General features: G+C 40.1%; 1 protein-coding gene across 1 annotated transcript in view; it reads right to left on the minus strand.

Annotated features, from left to right (window-relative positions):
• Nucleotides 1–8,971: 8,971 nt before the first annotated feature.
• kitlga (kit ligand a) overlaps nucleotides 8,972–25,336 on the minus strand; it is a 41,185-nt gene continuing 24,820 nt past the window's right edge. The window contains exons 2-10 of the mRNA XM_051952638.1: nucleotides 23,477–23,587; nucleotides 22,292–22,348; nucleotides 21,915–22,067; nucleotides 21,378–21,558; nucleotides 17,330–17,383; nucleotides 16,152–16,249; nucleotides 15,866–15,975; nucleotides 12,725–12,789; nucleotides 8,972–12,603 (exon numbers count right to left, since the gene is read on the minus strand). Coding sequence (XP_051808598.1) covers nucleotides 12,759–12,789; nucleotides 15,866–15,975; nucleotides 16,152–16,249; nucleotides 17,330–17,383; nucleotides 21,378–21,558; nucleotides 21,915–22,067; nucleotides 22,292–22,348; nucleotides 23,477–23,587 — 795 coding nt within the window. The 3' untranslated portion in view covers nucleotides 8,972–12,603; nucleotides 12,725–12,758. The remainder of the gene's footprint in view (nucleotides 12,604–12,724; nucleotides 12,790–15,865; nucleotides 15,976–16,151; nucleotides 16,250–17,329; nucleotides 17,384–21,377; nucleotides 21,559–21,914; nucleotides 22,068–22,291; nucleotides 22,349–23,476; nucleotides 23,588–25,336) is intronic.

Below are 25,336 nucleotides of genomic sequence, written 5' to 3' on the forward strand. Positions count from 1 at the left end.
GGATATTTCTCAGTGACCCTAAACTATCGAATGGTAAGAACTAACCCGAAGCCTTTTTTGTGTGAAATATTTATGTACAATATGTCAACAATTATTTGTGCCTATGCTTAGCAGGTATTGTTTCGTTTCCATTGTCTCATAATATTCACAGTGAAGGCTTTTAAGGCACTCAGCAGTTGCACACATTGTTATTCCTGGATAAATCCCTTTCCACAGTGACTCCACTTGAACTGTTGTTTGTCAGACAGAGTGGTTTGCTCTCAATTACTTTACAGAGCTGTTATCTAAACCAGAACTGCCGGAGAACCACTGATTCACACTGGTCTTTGCCTGCCCCCTTTTTGAACATGTATCCAAGATGCATTCATGAGTGCATAGGGAACTGATCCATCAAGTGGACTCACACAAAGAGCCAGCACACTGTGGTCCAAGTTCAGCTGGATTACAGTCACAAAAACAAACAAAAAAAGGTCTGGTTGCTAAATGCTCCTCCTTCATCAGTTTGTGCAGCTGGGATTCGTCTGAGGGGAAGGATGGGACAGCGGAAGCTCCTGGCTGTGAGGTAGAAAATAGGGAGGTTATGAAAGCTGGTGCTGAGAGATAGAGTTTTCAAGGCCATGTTTATCAAAGTGGGAGAACTACTCTCATGGCAGCTGTCTGGGGACTTGGGTCATTTCCTGCATAGAAGTAATGGTCTCAGTCAGCAGTGATCGATGGATATGATATGCAATACCCAGATCCCTGGGGTCCTATCTGTTGTGCTAGCAGTCGCTGAATTTTTACTACACAAGCTTAAAATTCATAAAGTGCTTTTAAAATGTTCATTTTTGCTGAGGTGTTGTGTTTTTTCAACATAGCCTGAATTCTGCATCCAACTTCTCCAGTACACCTGTTGACATCAATAGCATTTTTAGCATGCTTTTATTCTCCTTATTGTCTTTTTCCGTTTTTTTTGTTGTTGTTGTTGTTGATGTGATGTATCCTACATGTCATGGCACAAGGCAAAAGGTGCATTCATTCTTTTTCTTCTTTTTGTAAATGATGCTTCCCTGTTCAGTTTTATTGTAATACTAACCCAATTAAAATTTACAATCAGAGGTCTGTACTCTGACTCAGAATGTTGTGAATTGTTTTACACTCAGCAAAAATATAAATGAAACACTTTTGTTTTTGCTCCCATTTTTTATGAGATGAACTCAAAGATCTAAAACTTTTTCCACATACACAATATCACCATTTCTCTCAAATATTGTTCACAAATCTGTCTAAATCTGTGATAGTGAGCACTTCTCCTTTGCTGAGATAATCCATCCCACCTCACAGGTGTGCCATATCAAGATGCTGATTAGACACCATGATTAGTGCACAGGTGTGCCTTAGACTGCCCACAATAAAAGGACACTCTGAAAGGTGCAGTTTTAGCACACAGCACAATGCCACAGATGCGGCAAGATTTGAGGGAGCGTGCAATTAGCATGCTGATAGCAGGAATGTCAACCAGAGCTGTTGCTTGTGTATTGAATGTTCATTTCTCTACCATAAGCCGTCTCCAAAGGCGTTTCAGAGAATTTGGCAGTACATCCAACCAGCCTCACGTGTAACCACACCAGCCCAGGACCTCCACATCCAGCATGTTCACCTCCAAGATCGTCTGAGACCAGCCACTCGGAAACAATGGGTTTGCATAACCAAAGAATTTCTGCACAAACTGTCAGAAACCGTCTCAGGGAAGCTCATCTGCATGCTTGTCGTCCTCATCGGGGTCTCCACCTGACTCCAGTTCGTCGTCGTAACCGAATTGAGTGGGCAAATGCTCACATTCGATGGTGTCTGGCACATTGGAGAGGTGTTCTCTTCACGGATGAATCCCAGTTTACACTGTTCAGGGCAGATGGCAGACAGCGTGTGTGGCGTCGTGTGGGTGAGCGTTTTTCTGATGTCAATGTTGTGGATGGAGTGGCTCATGGTGGTGGTGGGGTTATGGTATGGGCAGGCGTCTGCTATGGCTGAAGAACACAGGTACATTTTATTGATGGCATTTTGAATGCACAGAGATACCGTGACGAGATCCTGAGGCCCATTGTTGTGCCATACATCCAAGAACATCACCTCATGTTGCAGCAGGAAAATGCACAGCCCCATGTTGCAAGGATCTGTACACAATTCTTGGAAGCTGAAAATGTCCCAGTTCTTGCATGGCCAGCATACTCACCGGACGTGTCACCCATTGAGCATGTTTGGGATGCTCTGGATCGGCAACGTGTACTAGTTCCCGCCAATATCCAGCAACTTCGCACAGCCATTCAAGAGGAGTGGACAGATTTGTGAACAATATTTGAGAGAAATGGTGATATTGTGTATGTGGAAAAAGTTTTAGATCTTTGAGTTCATCTCATATAAAATGGGAGCAAAAACAAAAGTGTTGCGTTTATGTTTTTGATGAGTGTAAATAGTAGTTAGGTTGGGGGGCACTGTTGAGGTCGTAGACGTTGAAGGTATGAGAAGAAGAGGAGAGAGGGGAGCCGGGCTACAGCAGACTTTGTGTGTTGTTTCAGAAGTGTTCTTAGCGGTTCTTTCATGCGCCCGAACACACACTTTCACCGGTGGCAGCGGTGGGATGTTTCTGCTGGGAAAGATCGCCAAGTGGGATTCTGCTCAACTTTGTAAGTCAGCACCGGTTGCTGTTAGGGTTAGTTATTGTAATTTGTAGAGTTGTTTGTATTTCCAGTCACACACTGGCATTTACAGACAGTTAACAGATGTTCATACATTTTCTAACTATTGGAATTTTGATAAACTATATAAACACTGTAATTGCATAATCAGTAAGTGGTTACCTCAGCAGCTGATCAAACTGTGAATAAAACATGAGTCAAAATGTATTCCTTTGAAACGATATTGAATTGTTTCCAAGCAACGTGTGCCATGACGATGTGCTCCATTTCTCCTGCTTATACCATTTAAAGCCCTCTCAAACTCACACAATCAAGCATTATATTTGTTAAGTCTGTAAGGGTTTAGTGCTTAGGCCTTTGGGTGGAGCTTGAAACTGGGACAATGTCTAGTCTCTACATTTTTCATTTGTCAGTTTGTCTGTTCTCCATGTGCCACGCAGGCTTGTACAAACTTTATTTGTATCTTTGTCTTCTTCCTGGACATCTGCCTCAGTCTGTTCCCTGTGTTTTTGTATGCCTGCTTGATTTTTGTAATTCGTTATTGGTTGAAGATTGTTTGCTTTTTGTTCTTTAAAATCCCTCTCCAGTCATCGATTCAGCCCTAAAAGCTTGTTTCTGTGTATCAGAGTTTCACTGCTTACTAGAGTGCATTAACCACTCATTTGTCTTACAAGATTCATTAAATTGGTACAGCAAGATGGAAGAGACCAGCAGTTCTGAGAAACAGCTGACCCAAATGTTGTCCATATACAGCACAATATAAGTGCCTAGTTTAGATCAGCATTTGTTTATGTTAAGTCTCACACAGCTCTTAAAGTCATGCTTTAGTGAGTCTATTCATGGTGACACAATAGCACATTTATTGTAACATGCCAATGAACAATAGAGTTTTCATGACCTTCCTGTTGTTTCCTGATAGCAAAGTCAAAGTCATAACATTTGTCACCTTGATGCACTGTTTTTTTCTTTGGGGCCACAAAACAACTGATAAACCTTTATGGAAAACTGAAACCATCCAGTAAAACAAACGAGGTTCATTTTTTTCTGATAAACATTGATGGACTTCTGCAAACCGGCTGTGCAGAAATCTGGTGGAGCCACTCTGTGGGGATTGCCCAGTTTTTGGCATGAGTTTGCCACATTGGTAGTGTCAAAAAGCTGATTTTCTTTGAACAAAAAAGTGGATCAAAATTGTTTGCTTTAATGAAATGGAAGAACCTGTACATCATGGCTTTAAATGCAGCAGCTATACATGATGACTACACAGAAGACTGCTCTGTCTTTGACTGAACCTGTTCTTACAGTATGCAGTCCACCACTTTCTCATTAAATCTGTTAAAACTCTTAAATACCTACAGTAGAAAACAATGTCTTAGACAACTAATGAAGATATTAATTGGTGATTCTAAATTATCTGTAGGTGTGAATGTGAGCTTGGTTGCATGTCTCTCTATGTGGCACTGTGATAGACGAGAGACCACCCTAAGTCACTAGGATAGACTCCAGCCCCCCGATACCTGACAGAGGATTGGATTGATGGCTTTGTAAAGATAATGGATGGATGGACATTTAACACTGAAAAACAATCATAGATTTCAGAATATCTCATGTCTCAGCAGCACTTAAAGTACACAGACTGTGAAATTTGTTCAAGTATAGAAACCCACTTTCTCCCAGCATGATCGGGCAGTATTTTAAAGAGCTTCTTGTCATGTCAGGAATGTTAATATTTCTCCATGTTCAAGTACCTCGTAAATGTCAGTGGGGTTGAGATCAGATGACCGTGGACAAAAATCTGTGATAGTCAGCACTCCTTGGTCTCCTTTGGTCTTCAAGTCAAAACTTTGAGGTGCTTTTGTTATTATTCCGCTACAGTATAAATCTTCCCCACAAGGATGCAAATCAGAGGGTGGTACATGATTCTCCATTTTTTTATCTTAGCATTGGATGCTGCTCAGGGCAGAGTTGATTCAGTGCAGGTGTCCAACACCGGAGTAGCCCTTCTGTAGATTTAAATATTCCCAACGCCCCTGCTGTTACTGCCACTTAGTGCTACTGGGATTCATTCATAAATCTGACTTTTCTTCCTCGTCTACTTTGAAATGCTGCTCTGTTTCAGCCCACACCAAACAGTTGGCCCTATTTACCCTCCTGATAAGTCGTTTAGAGACACTACTCACCTTCTGAGACACTACTGCACAGCCTGTGCTCTCTGAGTGCTTTTCTTGTTATTATCTCTATTGTCTATCTGTAAATAAAGAAAACTTGATCTTCTCATAATGTGCTTACTTTGGGTCTGCCTGGTCCTCTTGTGGATACAACTGATCCAGTTTCTGGATGATGTTTTATAGCTCCATGCACTGCCCCCTTAACAGCCTCTTTGCTCAGAATAACAATCTGATTTCTGACACTCTAACTTATTTCTAATGCCATCTTTCCACTATCACAATGTTACTTAGTGTCTTACTGGACACTTGAGGCACAGTCATAATGATTGCATGTGAACAATGACTACAGGTTTATTTACTTGAACAAGTTTCTGAGGAGCCAATCAAATCGAGGATGAAATTCAAGGAAATCTGACTTTTCGAACAAAGGAGTTAACATGTTCAATGTCACTAATCTACTTCAGTTTACATACTGACCTAGAAATGGTGCAGAATCTGAAGTATTTCTTCTTCATTCTACAGTCACAACATCTTGTAATGAGAAATTACAAGCAATTAAATGCATCTAAATCCTCAAACTTATGATTATTTTGCTTTACATGAAAATATGACAGTTTTGTGGTCTCAGAGTTTTGCACCCATCTCAGCAGTAAGTGCGACATTTGTGTTAAAAGATTTAAACAAATAAGTGACACTCTGATGCATGGAGGTGGAATGATTTTTCCATTTTCTGTTCTCATTGCTTGCCCTATAACAAATCGAGATCAAAATCCAGGCAGGAATACTGACACCAGCAGGTTCAGAGAGGTTTGCAACAGAGCTAAAACTGATGCAGTTTTCTTTTTAATATTCTAAACACACCATAGACCTGTGTTTGAATTTTTCAAAATGAAACCATATTTCCATAAATTACAACAGCTCAAGCAGTAAATTTTGCAAGACACCACATTTGCAAAGCCATTCAGAAGAGAATTTCACACAGTATTACTTTCCCATTAATAATAACCAAAGAACCAGTGCAGAAAACTCCTTGGAAAAGCAACTCATTTCCCCAATGGTGCACTTTAAGAATACTTAGTCTTCACATTACCAACCACGAAGTTGACAGTTTGAATGATGTGTTTTTCAAAAGTAGTAAAAGTGATGAACGATGTTTTGTAGTGCAATAATGGGTGTCCAAATTATTCTCCCTTTCCAAAACTGGGTTGTTGAGTTGTGGAGGGGATCAGATGAAATAGATGGGCTGACAACTCAAGATTATGTTAGCGTAAACAGTGTAGCAACAGAGAGTAAAACATCACAGTTGACAGCCAACAAGTTTATAATTTGTAAAACTTCTGAGAGGAGTCTGGTTGTTACATTGTCAGAAATGAACACAGTGATTAATGGTGTGTCTTCACACGCAAGAACTCTTTCTTGGATTTCAGTTTAGGGTGACTCATAGAATCACAGTAAACAGGGTTTGTGTTGGTCTGGTACTTTTTTAGAAGTTGGGGTAATATTTTATTTTCAGCAGCCGTCCACAGAGCAGCCTCACAGAGCCAGACCACAACTAACAACACATTTATCATTTTCCAGAAATGGATTTGGAGGTCAGTTTTGTGAGCGATTTAGAAAGTTAGCAGCCACAATTTCCCTTTTGAGAACAGGGAGCATAAACCAAATTCAGCTGAGTGGGATGCTGTTCCCGTCATTAGTAGTGAGGGTTGACATGTTGAAGCAGAAAATTTGGCTCTTGCTTTGTGAGGTAAATTGCAGAGCTACAGTAACCAATACTACCTAGCACCCATACTGCATTTATTCACTTTTAAATGGGTTCATAGCAATATGCATTTTAGAATTTGAATTAGTAGTCATTTTTTTCAATGTTTCATGATTAAGTACATAATATCATAAGGTCAGCAAAACATTTCAGCTCATCTACCAATTGGGATGTATGAATAACTATTTCTGAAAAGAGAACAATTTATCAAAATCGAGGAAAGTTTGACTAAATGTTGCATGAAAGCAAGGTTATGCTAAAGAGTAAGATATGGGCACAACTGTAGATCGAAGGCTGAAGGCCACCTACACGTTATTTAAGTGATTAAACCAGAGGAGACTCTGGTGTAATCATGTTAATAACAAGAAAAGCACTCACAGAGCACAGTACTCCGCCAAGTCGTATCTTTTCCAACAGATGATATCTTTAATAAATAACTTGCACTGAGCACAGGCATGTGTTATGTATGTGTACGTTATGCACGGATACCGAATCGTATCACCTAAATATGTAGCAGGTGGCAGGAATTGATGAGACCTGGAAACACCCCTACAATTTAATCAGTTTAATAATTATTTCTTGTCTCATTACTGACAGATAAGTCGATTTGTAGTAGGATGTTGATACATGCTCACATTTTTTCCACCTCAGTGAGCAGCCGTAGTCATAGTTTCAGTGACGCCATGCCGCTATCTTGCAATGATAAAGAAATCCAGACTATAAGCTGCATCACTGCCCAAATCTAATCACTTGGTCCTTGTGTCATTTCTCACTTTCCCTGAAATTTTCATCCAAATCTGTTCATCCGCTTTTGAGTAATGTTGCTAACAGACAAATGCATGCCAATGGTCACATAACTCTGGCGTGTTCCTTGGCGTAGTAATAATGTAATAATAAATGAGCACCACAGACTTATGTACTGTGGCTGCATTCTTCTGGGAGAGCTGAACCCTTTTGAGGCAACATATATGACTTACCAGCTTTTAAGAGATGATGCTTTTCCTTCATTATCTTCAGAATTGGAGACATAGCACATTATTGTAAGCAGTTTTTTGTCACAGATTGTGTGAGAAAGCTGTCCTCCCCGTTCTCCTCCTTAACCCTCAAATATCTTAAAGCTCGTGTCCGGAGTTTCCGTTTGTTTTTCAATTTATGTATCATTTTTTAACAAAGCTTAAATGTGTTAGTCTAGTTCGATACTATAATATAAAGTTAGTATAACGCGATATGAAATTTATTCCTGAGCTCCGCCTTCCTCTCATAGACCCCCATGTTATTCCAAAAAGCGCCGGTTGCTGCCGACCAATCAAGTTCGAGCTTCAGCTTTGTCATGCTGTCAATCAACAGTTACGCGCACAGCAAGCAAGCCCATGCAGAGGTGGGCGAGCTACGCACTACGCAACCGCACACACATTTGTTTTGCTTGTGGAGGAGAGAGCATCAGGGATCAGCAACTTCCAGAAAAGTTACCAATCCCACGGCTTGTCAGGCCAAAAGACTGCAGGACGTTTTTTGGCTTGGGGTGCTCGCGTCGCTCCCCGACCACGGCCTCCATAGCCCGCCTGACGGCTTCGTTTAGATGCCCGACCTCTGGAGGAGGATGTTGGGGCGTCTGGGACATACTCTTCGTTAGAGGAGTCATGCAATTCTGAACTCTAGATAGAAATAAATAAACAATGTAACACATATACACGCATAAATGCACTAAGTTTGATAAACAACGTCATCGAGAGGGATACACGAGTGTAATTACTTATTGAAACTTTACTCGTTCGTCCTAGCAGATTCATGTTATTTTGGTATTAGGACAAGTTAGACTCAATACAGCATTCTAACGTAATTCCTTTATTATTTACTAAATGTACTAAATGTAGAAGAGGGGAAAACAGCAGAACAGGCAAGATGCTGCAGCACTCCGGGCACTTCTCTCATGTACTGTGCGCGTGCACAAATAAAGGGGCGAAATCAGAGGGAGGGAGGGTGGGACCAACAGTGTTTTGGGAGACGCTGCGATTCAAACTCCGGACAGCAGCTTTAAATACTTTCATGACTGAATTTGATCTAGTAGTGACATGTGGCAAACATATATAACTGTGTGCAAGAAATGAGCAACCAAACAAATAAAGCTAAATACTGCTTTTTCTTGAAGGAATGTGAAATGGTTTGCCTTCAAATGTCTATGCAGTTTGAAACTTGTAAATTTCTTTTCCCCCGTGTAAGCCAATAATCATTCACAGCTAAGCTATTCCACCTGAAGCCAAGTTGCATCCCTCTGGGTCACATTTCTGCTGACACGCCCAGTTTTAAGAAACTATGCACAGAAGCTTCATTTGGATTCATGAACAAAAGCAAACAAAATCAATAAATAACAGTTGGATACGTGTACTTTATTCATATTTCATATATGTTTGTTTACATTTATACAAAAATACAGAATACAGTAGAGTTTTCACCCAGAATACCAACCGGGCAGTAATTACATTTGCTTTTTGGCACCCAGACTTATTTCCTGCCTAGAGCCATTTGATTCACCCACCGGAGTGGGATGGATTGGATCACTCGTGCCGGAAAGCACTGTTCAAAATGCAGCTCTGCTTATTCTGAGACCTAACAACCCACATAGGAACAGTATTTAAGGGCAGTCATTCTCTCGACTAATGCATGAAAATGCTTGTTGTCTGGCTTCCATGCATCCGACACACCAACTGCTTCTGGCTCTCGCACAGACAGGAAAATGGGAGACCATGTTATTTTTTTTGTTTTGTTCACAGCTTAGACCTGTTGCAGCTCATTATATTTATAGACTATGTATAAAAAGCAATCTTTGACATAGTATACCTTGTTTGTTAGTTTGTGGCTAACCTGTGACTCTGTCACAATACTGGGCACTGCATATAATAGTCTTCATGTAGAGAAGCACAACCTAAAGAGAAGTCTCAGGCCTAAACTGCCATAGATAGTATTTTTCAATATTGTTCAAAAATGCATCTTTGAATGGAAATAAATGCTTAAAAGCTTGGAAATTAAAGTACTTTGCCACATTACTAATTTGTGATATACCTGCTAAAAGTACTGTTGTGCTGGACCATATGGACACCAATAAGGTTTACTTACACAGATTAGCTCTAAACTGCCATAGAAATATGGCAAAAGTGATACGTCCCCATTATTAGTGTTCCCAAAAATGCATTTTTGAATGAATAAAGTTGTCTTGCAGTTCAACACAACAAACAATACTTCACCACACCAAAGAATGCCAGCTATTGATGCTGAAAGGTACTGTTGATCTGAACTATATGAACACCAATGTGGTATACGTTTTTTTTGTTTCATTTTTGCACAACATACTCTTGTCTTCTATAAAAAAATATCCCAACATATAATCCCCAATACACAGGAACTGTTTCCTAAAGGTTACAAAGGCTAGAATGTAACATGTGGAGAGAAATGTTGCAACCACTGCAGCTTTGTTTTGATATAAGTTTCACATACCGAAGCACTGCATTACCAGAAAACTGAGTTCCAAACCAAAACTGGGCACAAGTCAAGCCAAAAAAACTCTTACTCAAAAAGGAGAGCGACTAGGAATCGCGTCTATTGGGTTATTGAGGTGAGATTATTCTAAACTGCCCTGTAATGATCTCCCCACTTTCTGCTACCACACAGAAATATAGACAGGCCTTTGACATTTACACGAGTCAGTCACACTAATCAAACAAGGCACAAACCCAAAAAAAAGGACATTATACAACATAAGACCACAAATATGATAGAAATACTCCAACCAGACACAGAAACAGATGTTTCTGTCCTGTCACTTCTGTCGTGTTCAGCTAGTTGCCTGATGGGAAAGGTCACAGCCAGCGTGTCCTATTCACACTCCTACCTCTTTAGTGATTGTCATTAAGACTGATAAGCATCTTCATACCCCAAATCCAATAATGGTCTACTTTGTTAGACTGTTTGGGCCAGGCTTTGTGGGAGTCAACTGCCTTTTTAGATAGTGTTAACCCTGCCACCTTTCTCTTCATAGCCCCGATAAGACCTGTAATTACAGAGGAAGGGAGCACTTCCAGTTTGTAACTTATCCAGTCTCAGAGAGCAACAAGTTAAAGGAGTGCAGGGAGGAGCCCATTAGAATAGGCCTGAGGGCAACTACTAGAGCTAAATACATGTGCATTTAACAACCTCAATGTCAACTGTTTCCTACTGACCTCAAATATGTGAATGATTTCTGGCCCGTCACATGGATTTCAAACACTGGGAGAGACAGCTCTGTAACTTACCATATTTTTATTTAAAAAAGGAAAAACTTTTTGAAAGTCACACCATTGTGCTACAGTTCAGTATGTGAACGAGATGACATTGCACGTCCTTTAACGTGTGTTATGACGCAACTTTAAGGCAAAGTTGATGTTTAGGTTTGCATGGCATTCCCATGTGGCGAGCATTGTGGATTGTGAGGTAACCAAGGTGCATCGTCTGTAAATTTCATGAGCATCGGTGTCATCTTTCAGCATTTCTTAACCATCCAACCTTGATGAATGCACTAACTGTCTTTGTCAGATTGTCTATGAAAAGTTTTATTATGCAAGCACAACACTAATACTGGACAAAGACAAATTCATTAAGAACAGATTACACCCTGTGAGTGAACAGTCTAAGCTGGATGGGTTTGTGAGTACATTTGGTCATTGAATAAACAGTCAACAACAGAAATTTAAATATAAAATTATATTATATGATATTTGTTTGTTCAATTCTTTTTACAAACCGTGTCTCCTTTAGCGATTCAGTTTATTTTCCTTTGATGAAGGAAATGGCCATCAAAAATCTCTCCTGTAACAGTTTTTCTTTGCCTTGCAAACATAAAGGTGAGATAAGTAAAAAATAAAGGCAATGTTCAACTAACATTTACTATCGGAGGCCCACTAGTCTTATATGTGCCTGACACCCACGTTCTGCATAAATCACCTTTAAATAATAAAAAAAACAAAACAATCTTGATCCACAGAAGTCATCCCTGATACTCTTTAGCAGAATGTCACTGTGGATTTCAATAATCTAAATGTAAGTTAGTCGAAGCAGCTTATTTTGTATATATGTGTTTTTTTTCTCCATGTAATCCATTCTAAACCGGCCAAGTCAACAACAACTTACAGGATTATGTCACTTGTTTAGAAAGTTTGCGGCCCAATGATCTACGCAGAACAGGCGGACCTAAGTGCTAAGTAAGTAAGTCAGGAATGTGTTTTTGAGTTTATGATGTGTTAGTTTACAGATTGTTCTTTAAATGTGACCCACTAGTAAAGGTGCTCTTAAATGCTTGAAACATTTCAGTTGTACTGTATGAACAGCAGCATCTGAGTGCTGAAACCAATAAATAAATACATCGTACACCCCCATGGGTACACATCTAAACCAGACAACATGACTACACCTTGGAATTACAATGCTTAACATTATTAATCTTTGGGAAACCCCAGACAAAGAAGAAATGGCGGAGCTGTTGAGAATGTGGTTAACATGAGGGCCACTGGAGGTAGTAATTGATGCCTCAGTTCATACAAGAGATAACCAGCATCAGTCAGTAAATGCTTTGTTCTTTGTAAATGAACTGGTAGGGCCCAAAGATGTAGACAGACTGGAGCAACATGATGAGAGAGAGGCAAATTTTCCCCCAAAGAGTTGATGATGCAACAGGTTGCAATGAATGGATGGATGAATGGATGAGGGTTGCAGGGGTGGATGAGGGTCTTTCTATCAGCTAAAATCTCAGTCTTTTTTTCAAATGCATGGGGTTAATGCAGTCTTTTAAGAAAGGCAAGCTTATCCATACAGTATCAAGCATTACTTAACCAGAAGAATCTTGGTCACAGCAATCGTTAATATGCCATCATGGATCTGGAGAGCAGTCAAAAACAGAGATCTCACTATGGAATTCAGCCTCGTGTTTGTTTGTCACGTGTGGACACCAATGGGAGAGAAAAGTAGAGCCCTGTGAGAGAGAGGAGCGAGGAGAGGTTAGAGTTTAGTGTAAGGCAAGATTTCAAACAAGAATCTCTGGGTTTTCCAGATTGGTTGTTGCCCCCATTCAACTCAAATACGAAAAATCTCACCAGTTACACTGAAGAACATCGATGGATAGAAGCATTACACTGTCTCAATGACGCTCAGCTTGTCTCTGTGATTGAGCAGAAAGAAAAACATTAAAAACTATTCTTAAACAGAAAAACATCAGTGACAGCAGAAATTGCTTTCACGTAACAAGAGTCTGACACCACGTTTAGCATCTAGTCAGACAGCGTCTACATTAGCAACATAAATTCTCGGTTCTGGTAATTTGGCACCAAGAAAGTCACACGTGGTCCAAATTTAAATGATCTCAATTTGAAACTGTCTGAGTATGTACTTCAGCAGTTCTGCTCTGGAACAGGGCCGCGGTACTCCCTAATCAGATGATGCAATTTTTGGATTAAAATGTTATAGTTTATGTTATGTAAACTATTTGCAAAGTGGTTTGATGTACATCATGTGAAAGCAATATGACACTGTAACCAACACAATCAAAAGGTCTTTTCATTTCCTACACAGCTAATTGATCAGCAAACACTGGTTGACAAGCAGATGGTCTTATAAGCACGGCATTGCAATTCAAACCCTCAGGGTCAGTCAGCACAGTTAAGATGACAATGTGTTTTTGTTGATACCACATATCTGAACTCAACTTGGCCGATGTTGATACATGCTCACATTTTTTCCACCTAATTGCAGAGAACATTAGATCTCTCTTGGAACAGCATTAGCATATTATTTTGCCCACTGTCAGCTGCAGACATAACATACAATACTTATAAATGTACACATTCCCTGGGAAAAATAATATTAAAAAACCCTCAACTTTATGTAACATTCTCACATAGAACAGAAAACTTCAAGCCTGACAGGAAATTTGTGTCTGTCAGTGTAATTGTAAGCGGATGTTGGTATTTTATTTACAGCCCTTATTAGCTGCTGATGGTGCCGAACCATATGACCCCAACAGTAAGCCCTAATCATGTTTCTATGCCTGTTGTTTAACTTGTGGGTTTGCATAACACATGAAAAGTAAAGCTTGGTTTTGTTTGACTTCTGCTGTATTCCGGCAGTCTACAAACTGAAAAAGCAATCAGACAGCGCAGTACTTCGCCAAGGCTGTTCACTGCCCCATATGGCATTGTCAGAAATATATCTTTTTTTTAAAATGTAACATTTGTTTATTAGTTAGTGATGATTTGAAATCACAGCACTACAGAATGTGGCCATTTAATATAGATTTACTCACAAACAAAATGGTCTTGCACTGATCATAGGTGCAACAGGCGGATATTGAATTGCATCACCTAAATATGAAGTTGGCAGTGGGAATTGATGGGATTCAGAAACACCCCAAAAATTTAATCACTTGTTCCTTGCATAATGTCGGACGGATACGTCCACAGCGGTGGATTCGGAGTAGGATCGCAATCATGTGATCATTAGCAGGCAGGTGCTGTAGCGTTCACTTGTTGCCATAGTTGCCACAGTGACTGCTATCTTACAATGATACAGAAATCTCTAACAAATCCATTGATCCAGACTAGAAGCTGCATCACTCACAAAATCTAATCAATCTGTCCTTGTGACATGTTTGACCTTCCCTGAAAACTTCATCCAAATCCATTAATCAGTTTTTTAGTAATGTTGCACACAGGTAGAATAACAGACGGACAAACAAATATTCACGATCGTCACATAACTCCAGCGCATTTCTTGGTAGAGTACAAAGGATTGAGAATCTGTATACATAGAAATTGTGTCTATGAAGTCTAACTGCATTTCTTATTGTCCAGGCTGTGTTCCCAGCAGGTCACATGGTGCTGCCATGGTTTGCAATGTTGCCTCACAGCAAGAAGATTCTGGGTTTGAACCTGCTGGTCAACTGTGGCCTTTCTGTTTCTAATGCTTGTTCAATAGTGTCTGTGTGGGTGTTCTCCTGGTCCTCCTGATTCCTCCCACAATCCCCAGACATACTGTACATGTTGGGTTAACTGGTGATTCTAAATTGGCTGCAGGTATGAGTGTGAGCAAACATGGTTGTTCTTCTCTTTGTGTTCGCCTTCGCCTGATGTCAGGTGGGATAAGCATCGGCCCCCCACGACCCTCAACAGATAAGTGGATATAGTTAATGGATTACCAGCCACTGGGGAACAAATCAGCCTCTGTTGGACCCCTATTAAAGCAGTAAAACACTGATTTGGTGTTGCTAATGTTGTGTCATGGCGTTGGCCTATAAAAGACAGAACAGCAAAACAAGAAAAGCACTCAGAGAGCGCAGTACTCCACCAAGGCTGCTCAGTTGTTGTATCATTTCCGACGGATGAAATCTTGAAAAAAATCTGTGGCAGAAATCACAGCACCATAGATTGTGGCAATTTAATATAGATGTATCCACAAACAAAATGACTTTGCACCAAGCACAGGCATGTGTTATGCATATGTACGTTGTCTACGGATACCGAATCGTGTCACCTAAATATGTAGCGGGTAGTGGGAATTGATGGGACTCAGAAACACCCCCACAATTTAATCAATTATTATATCAGTTGTCTCATTTCTGGCGGATAAGTCCCGATATGTCTACAGCGGTTGATTTGTTGCATCACTGTAATCATGTAATCGTCAGCAGGCAGCTGACGTAGTGTTCACTTGTAGTCATAGTTACAGTGACGCCGTGCCGCTATTTTGCAATGATACAGAAATCTTTAACAAATCCATGGATCCAGACTACACGCCGCATCACTGCCAAAATCTAAGCAGTTGGTCCTTGTATTATTTCTGACCTTCCCTGGAAATTTCATCCAAAATTGTAATCCGTTTTTGAGTAATAGTGCTAGCATACAATGTACGCCGATCATCACATAACTCTGCTGTTCGCTGGCGGAGAAAAAATAATCATAAGTAACGCAGCAACAGGATGACATCCTTCTGTGTTCTGAATTCCTGCTTCCTTCAAAACTCACACAGCATTTCTAAGATAAGATAAACTTTATTGATCCCGCACTGGGGAAATTCTGGACTGTATTCATTGCTCCTTGACACACCTAATTTTCACCGGAAACAAGCTGTGAGGTAAAGAAAGCTGAGTTTTTTCCTACTGAAGTTTTGTAGTGACTGAAAAAATAGCAAACAATAATAATAAGAAGAATAAATAGAAGAAAAAAACAAGCAAAAAAACATACTTTTCTGATATGTCAGCATCTAGTGGAGGTGCAGTCCCTTCTGTTCCAGTGAAGAGTCCATCTTCTCCGTGATTTTGTGGAAGATCCTCCTCGTTTCTCCGTGATCTGACCTGTGTTGGGTCAAGAAATTCCTCATTTCCAAAGCCAATACACACCACTATAACTACAATCAAGAGTCGGCACAGCATTAACTGCAGGCTGAAAGGCTGCTGCCAGCTGTCATAAATTCTGTGGAACAATGCAGGAGGATTTATAGCTTCATGTCAGTGATCAAAGGTAAGCTCACCTTCCATACAAGCAGGAATACTAGGGCTAGGAGTGGAATGAGCAGTAAGGAGAGAAGGCTTCGCTCCACCACGTCAGGAAGGTATCTTGGTTCTGTATCTAAGATGAAAAACAAAAAGAGTCACAAAATTCCTTTAAAATAATTGTTAAATCTGTAACTCCTGGTCAATAATGGATTTGATCTGAAAAATATTAGGGTGACTACAATTTTAACCTCATTCTAGTGTTACTTTATTAACCAGTTATATTTAAGTGATTCTGTCTATGTCTTTCCCAGCTGACAGCGGAAATTAAAAACCAACAACAAAAACCTGAACAAGTGCATTACCATTCAAAAGTTTGGGGTCACTTAGAAATGTGCTTAGTTTTGAAAGAAAAGCATTTTTTTTTCAATGAATATAACATTGAATTTATCAGAAATACAGTCTAGACATTGTTAATGTAGTAAATGACTATTCTAGCTGGAAATGGCAGATTTTTAATGGAATATGGGGGTGCACAGGCCCATTTTCAGCAACCATCACTCCTGTGTTCTAATGCTACATTGTGTTAGCTAATGGTGTTGAAAGGCTCATTGATGATTAGAAAACCCTTGTGCAATTATGTTAGCACAGGAAAAAAAGTGTGATTTTTCTTGGGAAACATGAAATTGCCTCGGTGACCCTAAACTTTTGAACGGTAGTGTATATGACACCCGATCCATTACAGATTGAGGTGAAGAATTTTTTGTCCTTTCAGTGTTACTGCCGTGGTACTATAACCAGTCAACATTTTGGTTTCTCTAAGTTTATCAACTTTCATTCAAGTCTTTTGACATTATTATAGTCTTTCTTTCTATACTAAGAGTTAAAATGTACTTTCTCTTCATCTCACATCCAGTCCCTCAAACAAAAACAGATAACCAACTTTTGAAGATGGAGAACTCTGCAAGGATTTTCTTTAGAGCAAGGTAGATACAAGCCTAAAAGGCAGCACACAAGATAAGGCATGGGACAAAAGATGTTATGTGGAATTTTCCCTTAAGTGACAGCAGCTTGGGGTGGGGGAAATGGGCGTACTTGCTATGGAATGTGGTAAAATACTCTAGCTGCAAAAGTTGCCAATTTGACACACCAGCTGGGCTGGTTTTTCGACTGAACTTGACACTTTTCTCAGATACACTGAGAATTGCAAACTTACGTGCTGTGCAGTCAGTCGAACACTGTGGGCCTTTACTGCTGGGAGTGGGTGATTCTAGGGGAGACACACAAACAAAACGATTAAAAGAGAGAGAGAGAGAGAGAGAAGAGTTGGCAATGGATTATGAGGAGACAAGACAAAATGAGTGGAGGAATAAAAACAATTTCAGGTGCTAAAAAGTCACCTCAACACCACATTTTCTATCCTCACCTCACCACACACACACACACACACACACACACACACACACACACACACACACACACACACACACACACACACACACACACACACACACACACACACACACACACACACACACACACACACGCACACACACAAAAGACCTGATCCGACCACTCCTACAAAGAAAAGCCAAGCGCTTGGGAAGATTGGGAGATTGCTCTGTAATCAACACGTATACAATCTGGTTTCGGCCCTTTTCTTCCTTTTCACATGCGCTACCTTGGGACATCTTCCCTCAGTCCTGTGACTCACCTCTGTCTCAATGGACCGTCTAAGCGCTGAGACCATTTTCAGTTTTTATCTTGCAAAGTTCTTGTGAGGAAACAATGGTTCCTGGATTAAAAGCTTCTCCACAAGAGATCTGTCCTAAATAGAGGCTGCTCACAATAGTCCAAAGAGGGTAGCGGTAGTTTTAGGAGCACAAGGGAGCTTGTGAGTGGAATGTTGCTGGTTATAATTTGTAGACCAGCTTCAGAAAATGTGTGTGGGAAGAGTGACCTACATTGTCACCTGCAACTAATGTTGACTACAATAAAAGGCCTGAAACGCTGTGCCTAAAGTAACGGTTAAGCAGGATCATAAAAACACACATTTTCTTACTTATCTTGAGCAGTATTGAGCAATGCAGACAGTCTGGAATTATTTGGTGAGGTTTTGAGATATCCACGAGATTTCTCCCTAATTACAGTGGCAAAGTAGAGAACATTGATTGCGATGCAGAACGCTTTGAGGACATGACTTTTGGGTAAAAACAGCCATGTAACCTGAAGTAGTGCTTTTATTATAAAGGAAAGTTCAAAAGCTTTGACGTCAATCACTTGAGATGAAAGTAGTTGTTTTTGAGGAAATGGTGACTGATACATGATTTTGTTAATGTGAAAAACTAGTGAACAAATGTTCCTGGGATTACGTCTTCAACAACACCCTCACAAATCACACACAGGATGTGTGGCTAGCAGCTGTTCCAGTCATCTAAGATTTCTGCTGACATGGATGAGATTTGAAATATATCTGATTTTTGAAACTGAAACTCAATGGCACTGAGAAATCTTTTCATGAATATGAGTAATGGAATCAGTTTTCCTCATCTGTGTATTTAAACCAGTAACAGGCGTTATTGATGTGCTCTCAGCAGTTGGATTAGCCCCCATAAAACAAACAAAAGAAAAAAAAAAACCACAACTGCTTCATCACTCAGATATCACATGGGTACTTTATCTCATTCCACTTATCAAGCCCCAGACGTGCGGTTGGATTTCCAAATAAAAATGTTGGGTGCTAGGAGACTTGGTTGGTGTTACACTCTTCTCATGTTACAGCCTCAAAAACATCAGCTTCATCCAGAGAAGGCTGGACTGTCAGATCTTTCGCCAGTCTTGTGATTTTATTGCACTGTGCTTTTGCTTCTCGCCCAACATACCAGATGGGATGAACATGAGTGTGCAGCATGTAGATCATTGTGGGGATGTCATAACTTTTCCTTTTTAAAAAAGTATAACACCCATTATATGTAAGCTCAAACTTTTTGCGTCACAGTTTTTTCTCTGAAATAGACAGAAGTTGCAGCTGTGTGTCATTTCTCTTGGAATTCTATCCTTGTTTTTTGTCTTTCTGGATTCATAAGACTCAGTGAGGGAAAAGATTTACATCATTTATGACTTCAAAGAAAATATGTTTCTACGTAGTTTGCTATTTGTTTGACAAAAATTTTGTGTGAGGATAAAAAAAAACAAGTATGCATAAATTGCCAATGACAGGTTTTATATGAAAGATGGAAATCTCTGGAAAAGTGCTGCAGAGTAAGCAAGACTTGCCAAGCGACAGTGAAATGTTTTTTTCTTTTCTGTGAAATACTCAGCTGCTGATTCTGAAAGAGCTTTGGACTCAGTTGCCCTTTGATAGAGGTAGCAGCTCAAACCCCAAATCCCATGAAAACAGCAATAAATGTGCACATACGCACAGTAGAGCTGACTAAACTGGATTCGTTATCAATTATTTTCAAAGTGCTGTGGAAAAAGAACTTTGCAGTTCTCAAAGCCCAAGATGGTAAATTGCTAATTTTGTTGAACAAACAGTCCGAAGCTTAATCACCACTTTAATGTAAAACAGAAAAACAACAACAAAATGTAAATGCTCAAGTTAGAACCAGCTGCCTTTTGGTATTTTACCTCAATAGAGACCTAAACTATGAATGAACTGATTCATAGGAAATGTTTTATCTTCCCGCAACCAGTGGCCTAATGGTTATAATACACTGCCCGTCCAAAAAAAAAGTTGCACACTGTAATATTTTGCTGGACTGCCTTTAGCTTTGAGTACGGCACTTAAAGCTAAAGACTCCCCTGTGCCATCATTTCAGTAAGCTTCTGCAATGTCACAGCATTTATTTCTGGCCAGAGTTGCATTAATTTTCTACCAAGATCTTATATTGATGATGGGAGAGTCAGACCAATGTGCAAAGTCTTCTCCAACACATCCCAAAGATTCTCAATGGGGTTGAGGTCTGGACTCTAGGGAGGCAAATTTATGTGTGAAAATGATGTCTCATGCTCCCTGATCCACTCGTTCACAATGTGAGGCCCATGAATCCTGGCATTGTCAGAGCAGAATATGCCCGTGCCATCAGGAAAGAATAACTCCATTGATGGAAAGACCTGGTCATTCAGTATGTTTAGGTAGTCAGCTGACCTCATTCTTTGGGAACATAACATTGTCAAACCTGACCAACCTGAGATAACCCTAACCCCTTTTGATTTTGATAACACCCACAGGCTTGCAGGCCCTTGGCATGATGAATGCATCACTTCTTCAGCCTCTCATTACCCTGATGGGTCCATCACTTTGGAACAGGATAAATCTGGACTCAGACCACATGACCTTCTTCAGTGCTGCAGAGTCCAGATTTTTTTTCTATTTTTCCTCACTGATCAGGGGTTTTCTTAGAGCTACACAGGTGTTAGTCCCAATCCCTTGAGTTCCCTTTGCACTGTGCGTGTGGAAATGCTCCTACTTTCACGAGCAAACATAACCATGAGTTCTACTGTTGATTCCCTACGATCATCTAAGAGTTTGTTTCAACCACACTTTTTTTGGTCAAAGATAATGGTTCACCACTATCCTTCCAGGCTTTAGTAATACGGTGGATGGTTCTTAACCCGATTTTAGTAGTTTCAGCACTCTTAGTTGTTTGCTTTACACAAGCCACTATTTTGACCCTTCTGAGACAGATTAACATCTTTTTTTAAAAATATTTTTATAGCCTTTTCTTGGCTTTATTGGATAGGCAAAGTGAGACAGAGACAGGAAATGGGGAAGAAGAACATGCAGCAAAGGGCCACAGGCGGGAATCGAACCTGGGCCCCTGCTTCAGAGACCAGCCCTTATACATGCTTCACCTGCTTAACCTGTTGAGCTATACAGGGGCCCCCCCAGATTGACATCTTTTCCACGACAAGATACGTCTTCCAACACTGTTGTTTAAGGAATGAGAAGCTTCTCACTGCATCGACTATGGTTAAATAGGTTGTTGCCAGCTGAAACATATTCATCACTGCAGTAATTATCCAATGGAAGGCTTAGTTAAATCCAGGTGCAAACTTTCATTTTTGATTTTTTTTGGACAGGCAGTGCAATAGTCATGGTTCCACATCAAGATGCCCACCAGATACAAACCTGCTGTAGATCACTAACATCTCACATGTCAAGCTGTCTACTAAACTTCAACAGTCACACCGTCCTTCTAAACAGGTACCCTGAACATGCCACATACACATTCTAGATGAAATACTTTATTTTAATTCACCTTTTGAATATTCTTCTGTTATTACTGTGTATGGTGTGGTGGGACAAGGAGGAGGATCACAGTCATCCGAGTCTTCTTTGTTCTGTGCAGCTGTAAGAAAGTCTTTAACAAAGTCAAAGTATTGCTCTGTGGGCCATCTCTCTTCCCTGTAGTGGCACTCAAACTCGAACATGATCGGCTCCTGTAGACAAAACCACAGTTCACATAGAATGCAAATTTTCTTTCATTTTGACAGATGACCTGCAAGTTAGTAAAGAAATCTGTGAGTAGCTGGTTTAATAAAAGCTCAGCAAGGTATGAGTAATTATTGAAATCTGAATGACTATTCCTGGTGGCTGTACCAGATGTTCATAAGACATGGCTGTAAAACAGTAAAGTTTTAAACATAAATTACAAACACATACTAAGTGGCAACAACAGAAGTTTTTTGAGAATATACAAAAACATGTTCAGTACAGTGGTTTATTGAGACGCAGTTAAGAGGTGTCTGGTTTCCATCTATTCAGTAGATCTGTGATGGAATCACAATGAACTTACCACTGAACCCATTCTGAGTCGCAAGTCTTGGAGTATTAGGATGAAAATCCTAATGTCGTTTCTGTTAGATGAAATGTTTCCAAACTTATGTGCTAAATCTTGTAAACTCGCCTCCAAAGGGTAGATATTTAATTTCACCCAACACATCCCACACTGGAAAAGTAAGAGAAGAGGTACGGCATTAAATGCAATGCATGTTGTGTGTTACAGTGCACCAATCCTATTTATTATAGTGTTACCAAAAAACAAACAAACAAAAAAAAACACAGTGACTAGGTTTCTTTGTCTTGGGAGAAGTAAGGAGGTCATTTCAAAATTCAAAGGTTTTTGCTGAAAACCTAAAGGTTGCATGTGTGAATATGCTGGATTTCACATACCTCTTGTTTTGGAATGTAGCGCACAGGAATTTTGTAATCTTTAGGAATGTTTTGCTTCTGTAAAGAGAAACATTAAACTGCAAATTACATCCATATCAAAACAAGCAGCAGGACTTTAATTTTGAATAAAGAAAGCTACAAACACTAAGACTTAGTCGTGCAATACCTGTTAGTTATAGTGCTGCAGGTTTGCTTCCAGTACGTTTATATACCTTTTCATTTTGTCTCTTTTCTGACAAAATGCCAATTCACTTGTTGACCCATTTCCACAGCTGCTTTAGTAATGACAATTGTGAAATATGGGCGAAAGTGACAATAGAGAACCATATGTCTGCCATTCCAGACTGGTAACCACGTCTCACTTGAAATTACGCTCTACATCAGTTACGTACTTGTAGGAGTGCTTTTATTTTCATACTGTGTAAATATACTACTGTTCAAAAGTTTGGGGTCACTAAGAAATGTCCTTTATTAATGTCCTAATGAATCGGAAATCCAGTCTATACATTGTTAATGTGGTAAATTACTACTCTAGCTGGAAATGGTTTATTTTTAATCGAATATCTACATAGGGGTACAGAGGAACATTTCCAGCAACCATCACTCCTGTATTCTAATGCTACATTGTGTTAACTAATGGTGTTGAAAGGCTAATTGATGATTAGAAAACCCTTGTGTTAGCACATGAATAAAAATGTGAGTTTTCATGGAAGACATGAAATTGTCTGGGTGATGCCAAACTGTTGAACAGCAGTGTATATAAATGGTTGTATTTATATACATGATACATCACATTCACACACTGATGGTGGAAGCTGCCATGCAAGGCGCCAACCACGACCCACCAGGAGCAATTAAGGGTTCAGTGTCTTGCTCAGGGACACCTAGACATGAGCTCGACAGGCTGAGGATCGAACCAGCAACCTTCCAGTTGCAAGACAGCCACTCTACCCACTGATCCATCCCGCCCCATCCATTTTATCTTTATATTTATATATATATATATATTTATATATATATATATATATATATATATAAAAACAAAATTAATACTCAAACAGCAGAAAGCAGGGACACAATTCTATGCTGCTGTAGATCACTTACATACTATCTTATGTGCATTTGATACACAGTGCATGTGGTTTCTCATCGTTTAGTGGTTTAAAATTGCAGTGACGTGCTTACCAAAGTATAGAGTTTGGAGATGTCATCGGTCACTGGGCTGACGTCAAATGTATTTGAATGCACCCCAAGCGTGATGAACAGCAGGAAACGGACACAGACGTGTATCCAACTCTGCATCGAGAAAGACAAATGAGTTTTAACAGGCAATCACGTCTTCTACATAAAACACTCATTGTGACCAGCATCTCACTCGGAGACACACTGGACACATTATCACAGTATATCACAAAACAGCAGCCTTTGCAGTCAACCATGTATTTGATAGACCTAAAAAGCCCGATAGTCCTAAGTGTTGCAACGCCTAACAGCCACAGCCTCCACAAGCCACAGATCAGATTTACAATCAGTTATGACTAGCACCGAGCGTTCTCTCCCATTATGAAATTCAACAGAAAACAACAAGCCACTGTGCAATGATTTTACAGCCACTTAAAGGTGCAGTGGCAATAAAGGCGCTAAGAACAAGAGGAAGCCATTATTTGGAACACCGACATTAGGTTTGCACATTTCATAGCTGTGGTCAGAGCGCATGTCATAAACCGGCTGCACAGCCATGACAAACAAAGGGAAGATGTACACAAAAAAATGATGGCCAAAACCTTTATTAGATAGCAAAAGATTAACTTAAAACTAACAATGTGATGAATCATCAGTAAAATCAGCAGTGTAGGTGAGTGTATGAGTGGAAAGATGGTGTATGCAGTGTTGAACGGTGCAAGAAAGCAAATCATACCAACACAAAGCAAGTGGCCATCTCAGGAGAGAGGCAGAATGAGTACCAGGAAGGTTTTATAAAGGCCCTGACGCACACCGGGCCCAGGTGTGGCCAATGTCTGATTATCAGGCACACCTGCTCCTCAACTACCTGCAGGGAGAGGACCACACACACAACTACAGGCAGGATAGGGGAAGGGTCGTCAGAGCGACCTCCGGGATGAACAGCCAACCTATCGCCATTGTCAGTGTGTACTGTTGTTTCCCTTACCATCTCACCAAGATGAGACTTATGTATGAGCACATACTCATCCACCAGTTCTGCAGCCTCCATGACAGTTCCAACTTTGCGTTCTGTTAAATAGGTGGTCACTTGACCTGGCAAAGAGTTTTTAAACTGCTCTAAGATTATAAGATTGCTCAGAGTGTCAAACCGCTGGCGATACGCTTCAGGAACTAACTCGTAAGCCTTTAACACAGCTGCGTTTACAGATTTATAATTTAAACTAGAAAAGCACTCAGAGTGCAGACCTCTGCCAAGGATAGAGGAAAGCAGGAAACCCATGCAGTAAAGGATCATGAACTGGAATTGAACCTGTGTCTCTGACACAGTTCTGTTTACAAATCACCTTCTTAACCAGTTGAGCTATCAGGACACCTTGCTCCAATTTGTTGGACGACATACTAACCTATGATGTTTTTGTCATATTTTGGACCACATACTTGAACATACTAAAAAATTCAAAGTGATCCAGAATCCAGGATTCTTTCCGGATTGCCACCAAAATTAAATCAGCTCTTCCTCTTACCATAGTCTAAATCCCCTCAAAATTTCATGTGAATCTGCCCAGGTGGTTTTGAGTTATCTTGCTAACAGACAGAGACACACAAACGCCGGGTGTCACATAACCTCCTTGGAGGTAATTATCACTGACTAACGATGCATAAGCCTCCTGTGCTTTTCCTGACAGCACATATTACAACAGCAATACTTGGTCCGAATCTGACCACTTCCTTTCCTCTGCAATGCGCTCAAACAGGACAACAAAAAAACACATCTGGATCCCTCTCATTGAATTTAGGCAAAAGTCGTAAACTACTCATTACATCTGAGGACCCACAATAGAGAGAAGAGGAATTCCCTTC

This window comes from Acanthochromis polyacanthus, chromosome 8, assembly GCF_021347895.1.
Source record: "Acanthochromis polyacanthus isolate Apoly-LR-REF ecotype Palm Island chromosome 8, KAUST_Apoly_ChrSc, whole genome shotgun sequence".
Classification (NCBI taxonomy): Eukaryota; Metazoa; Chordata; class Actinopteri; family Pomacentridae; genus Acanthochromis; species Acanthochromis polyacanthus.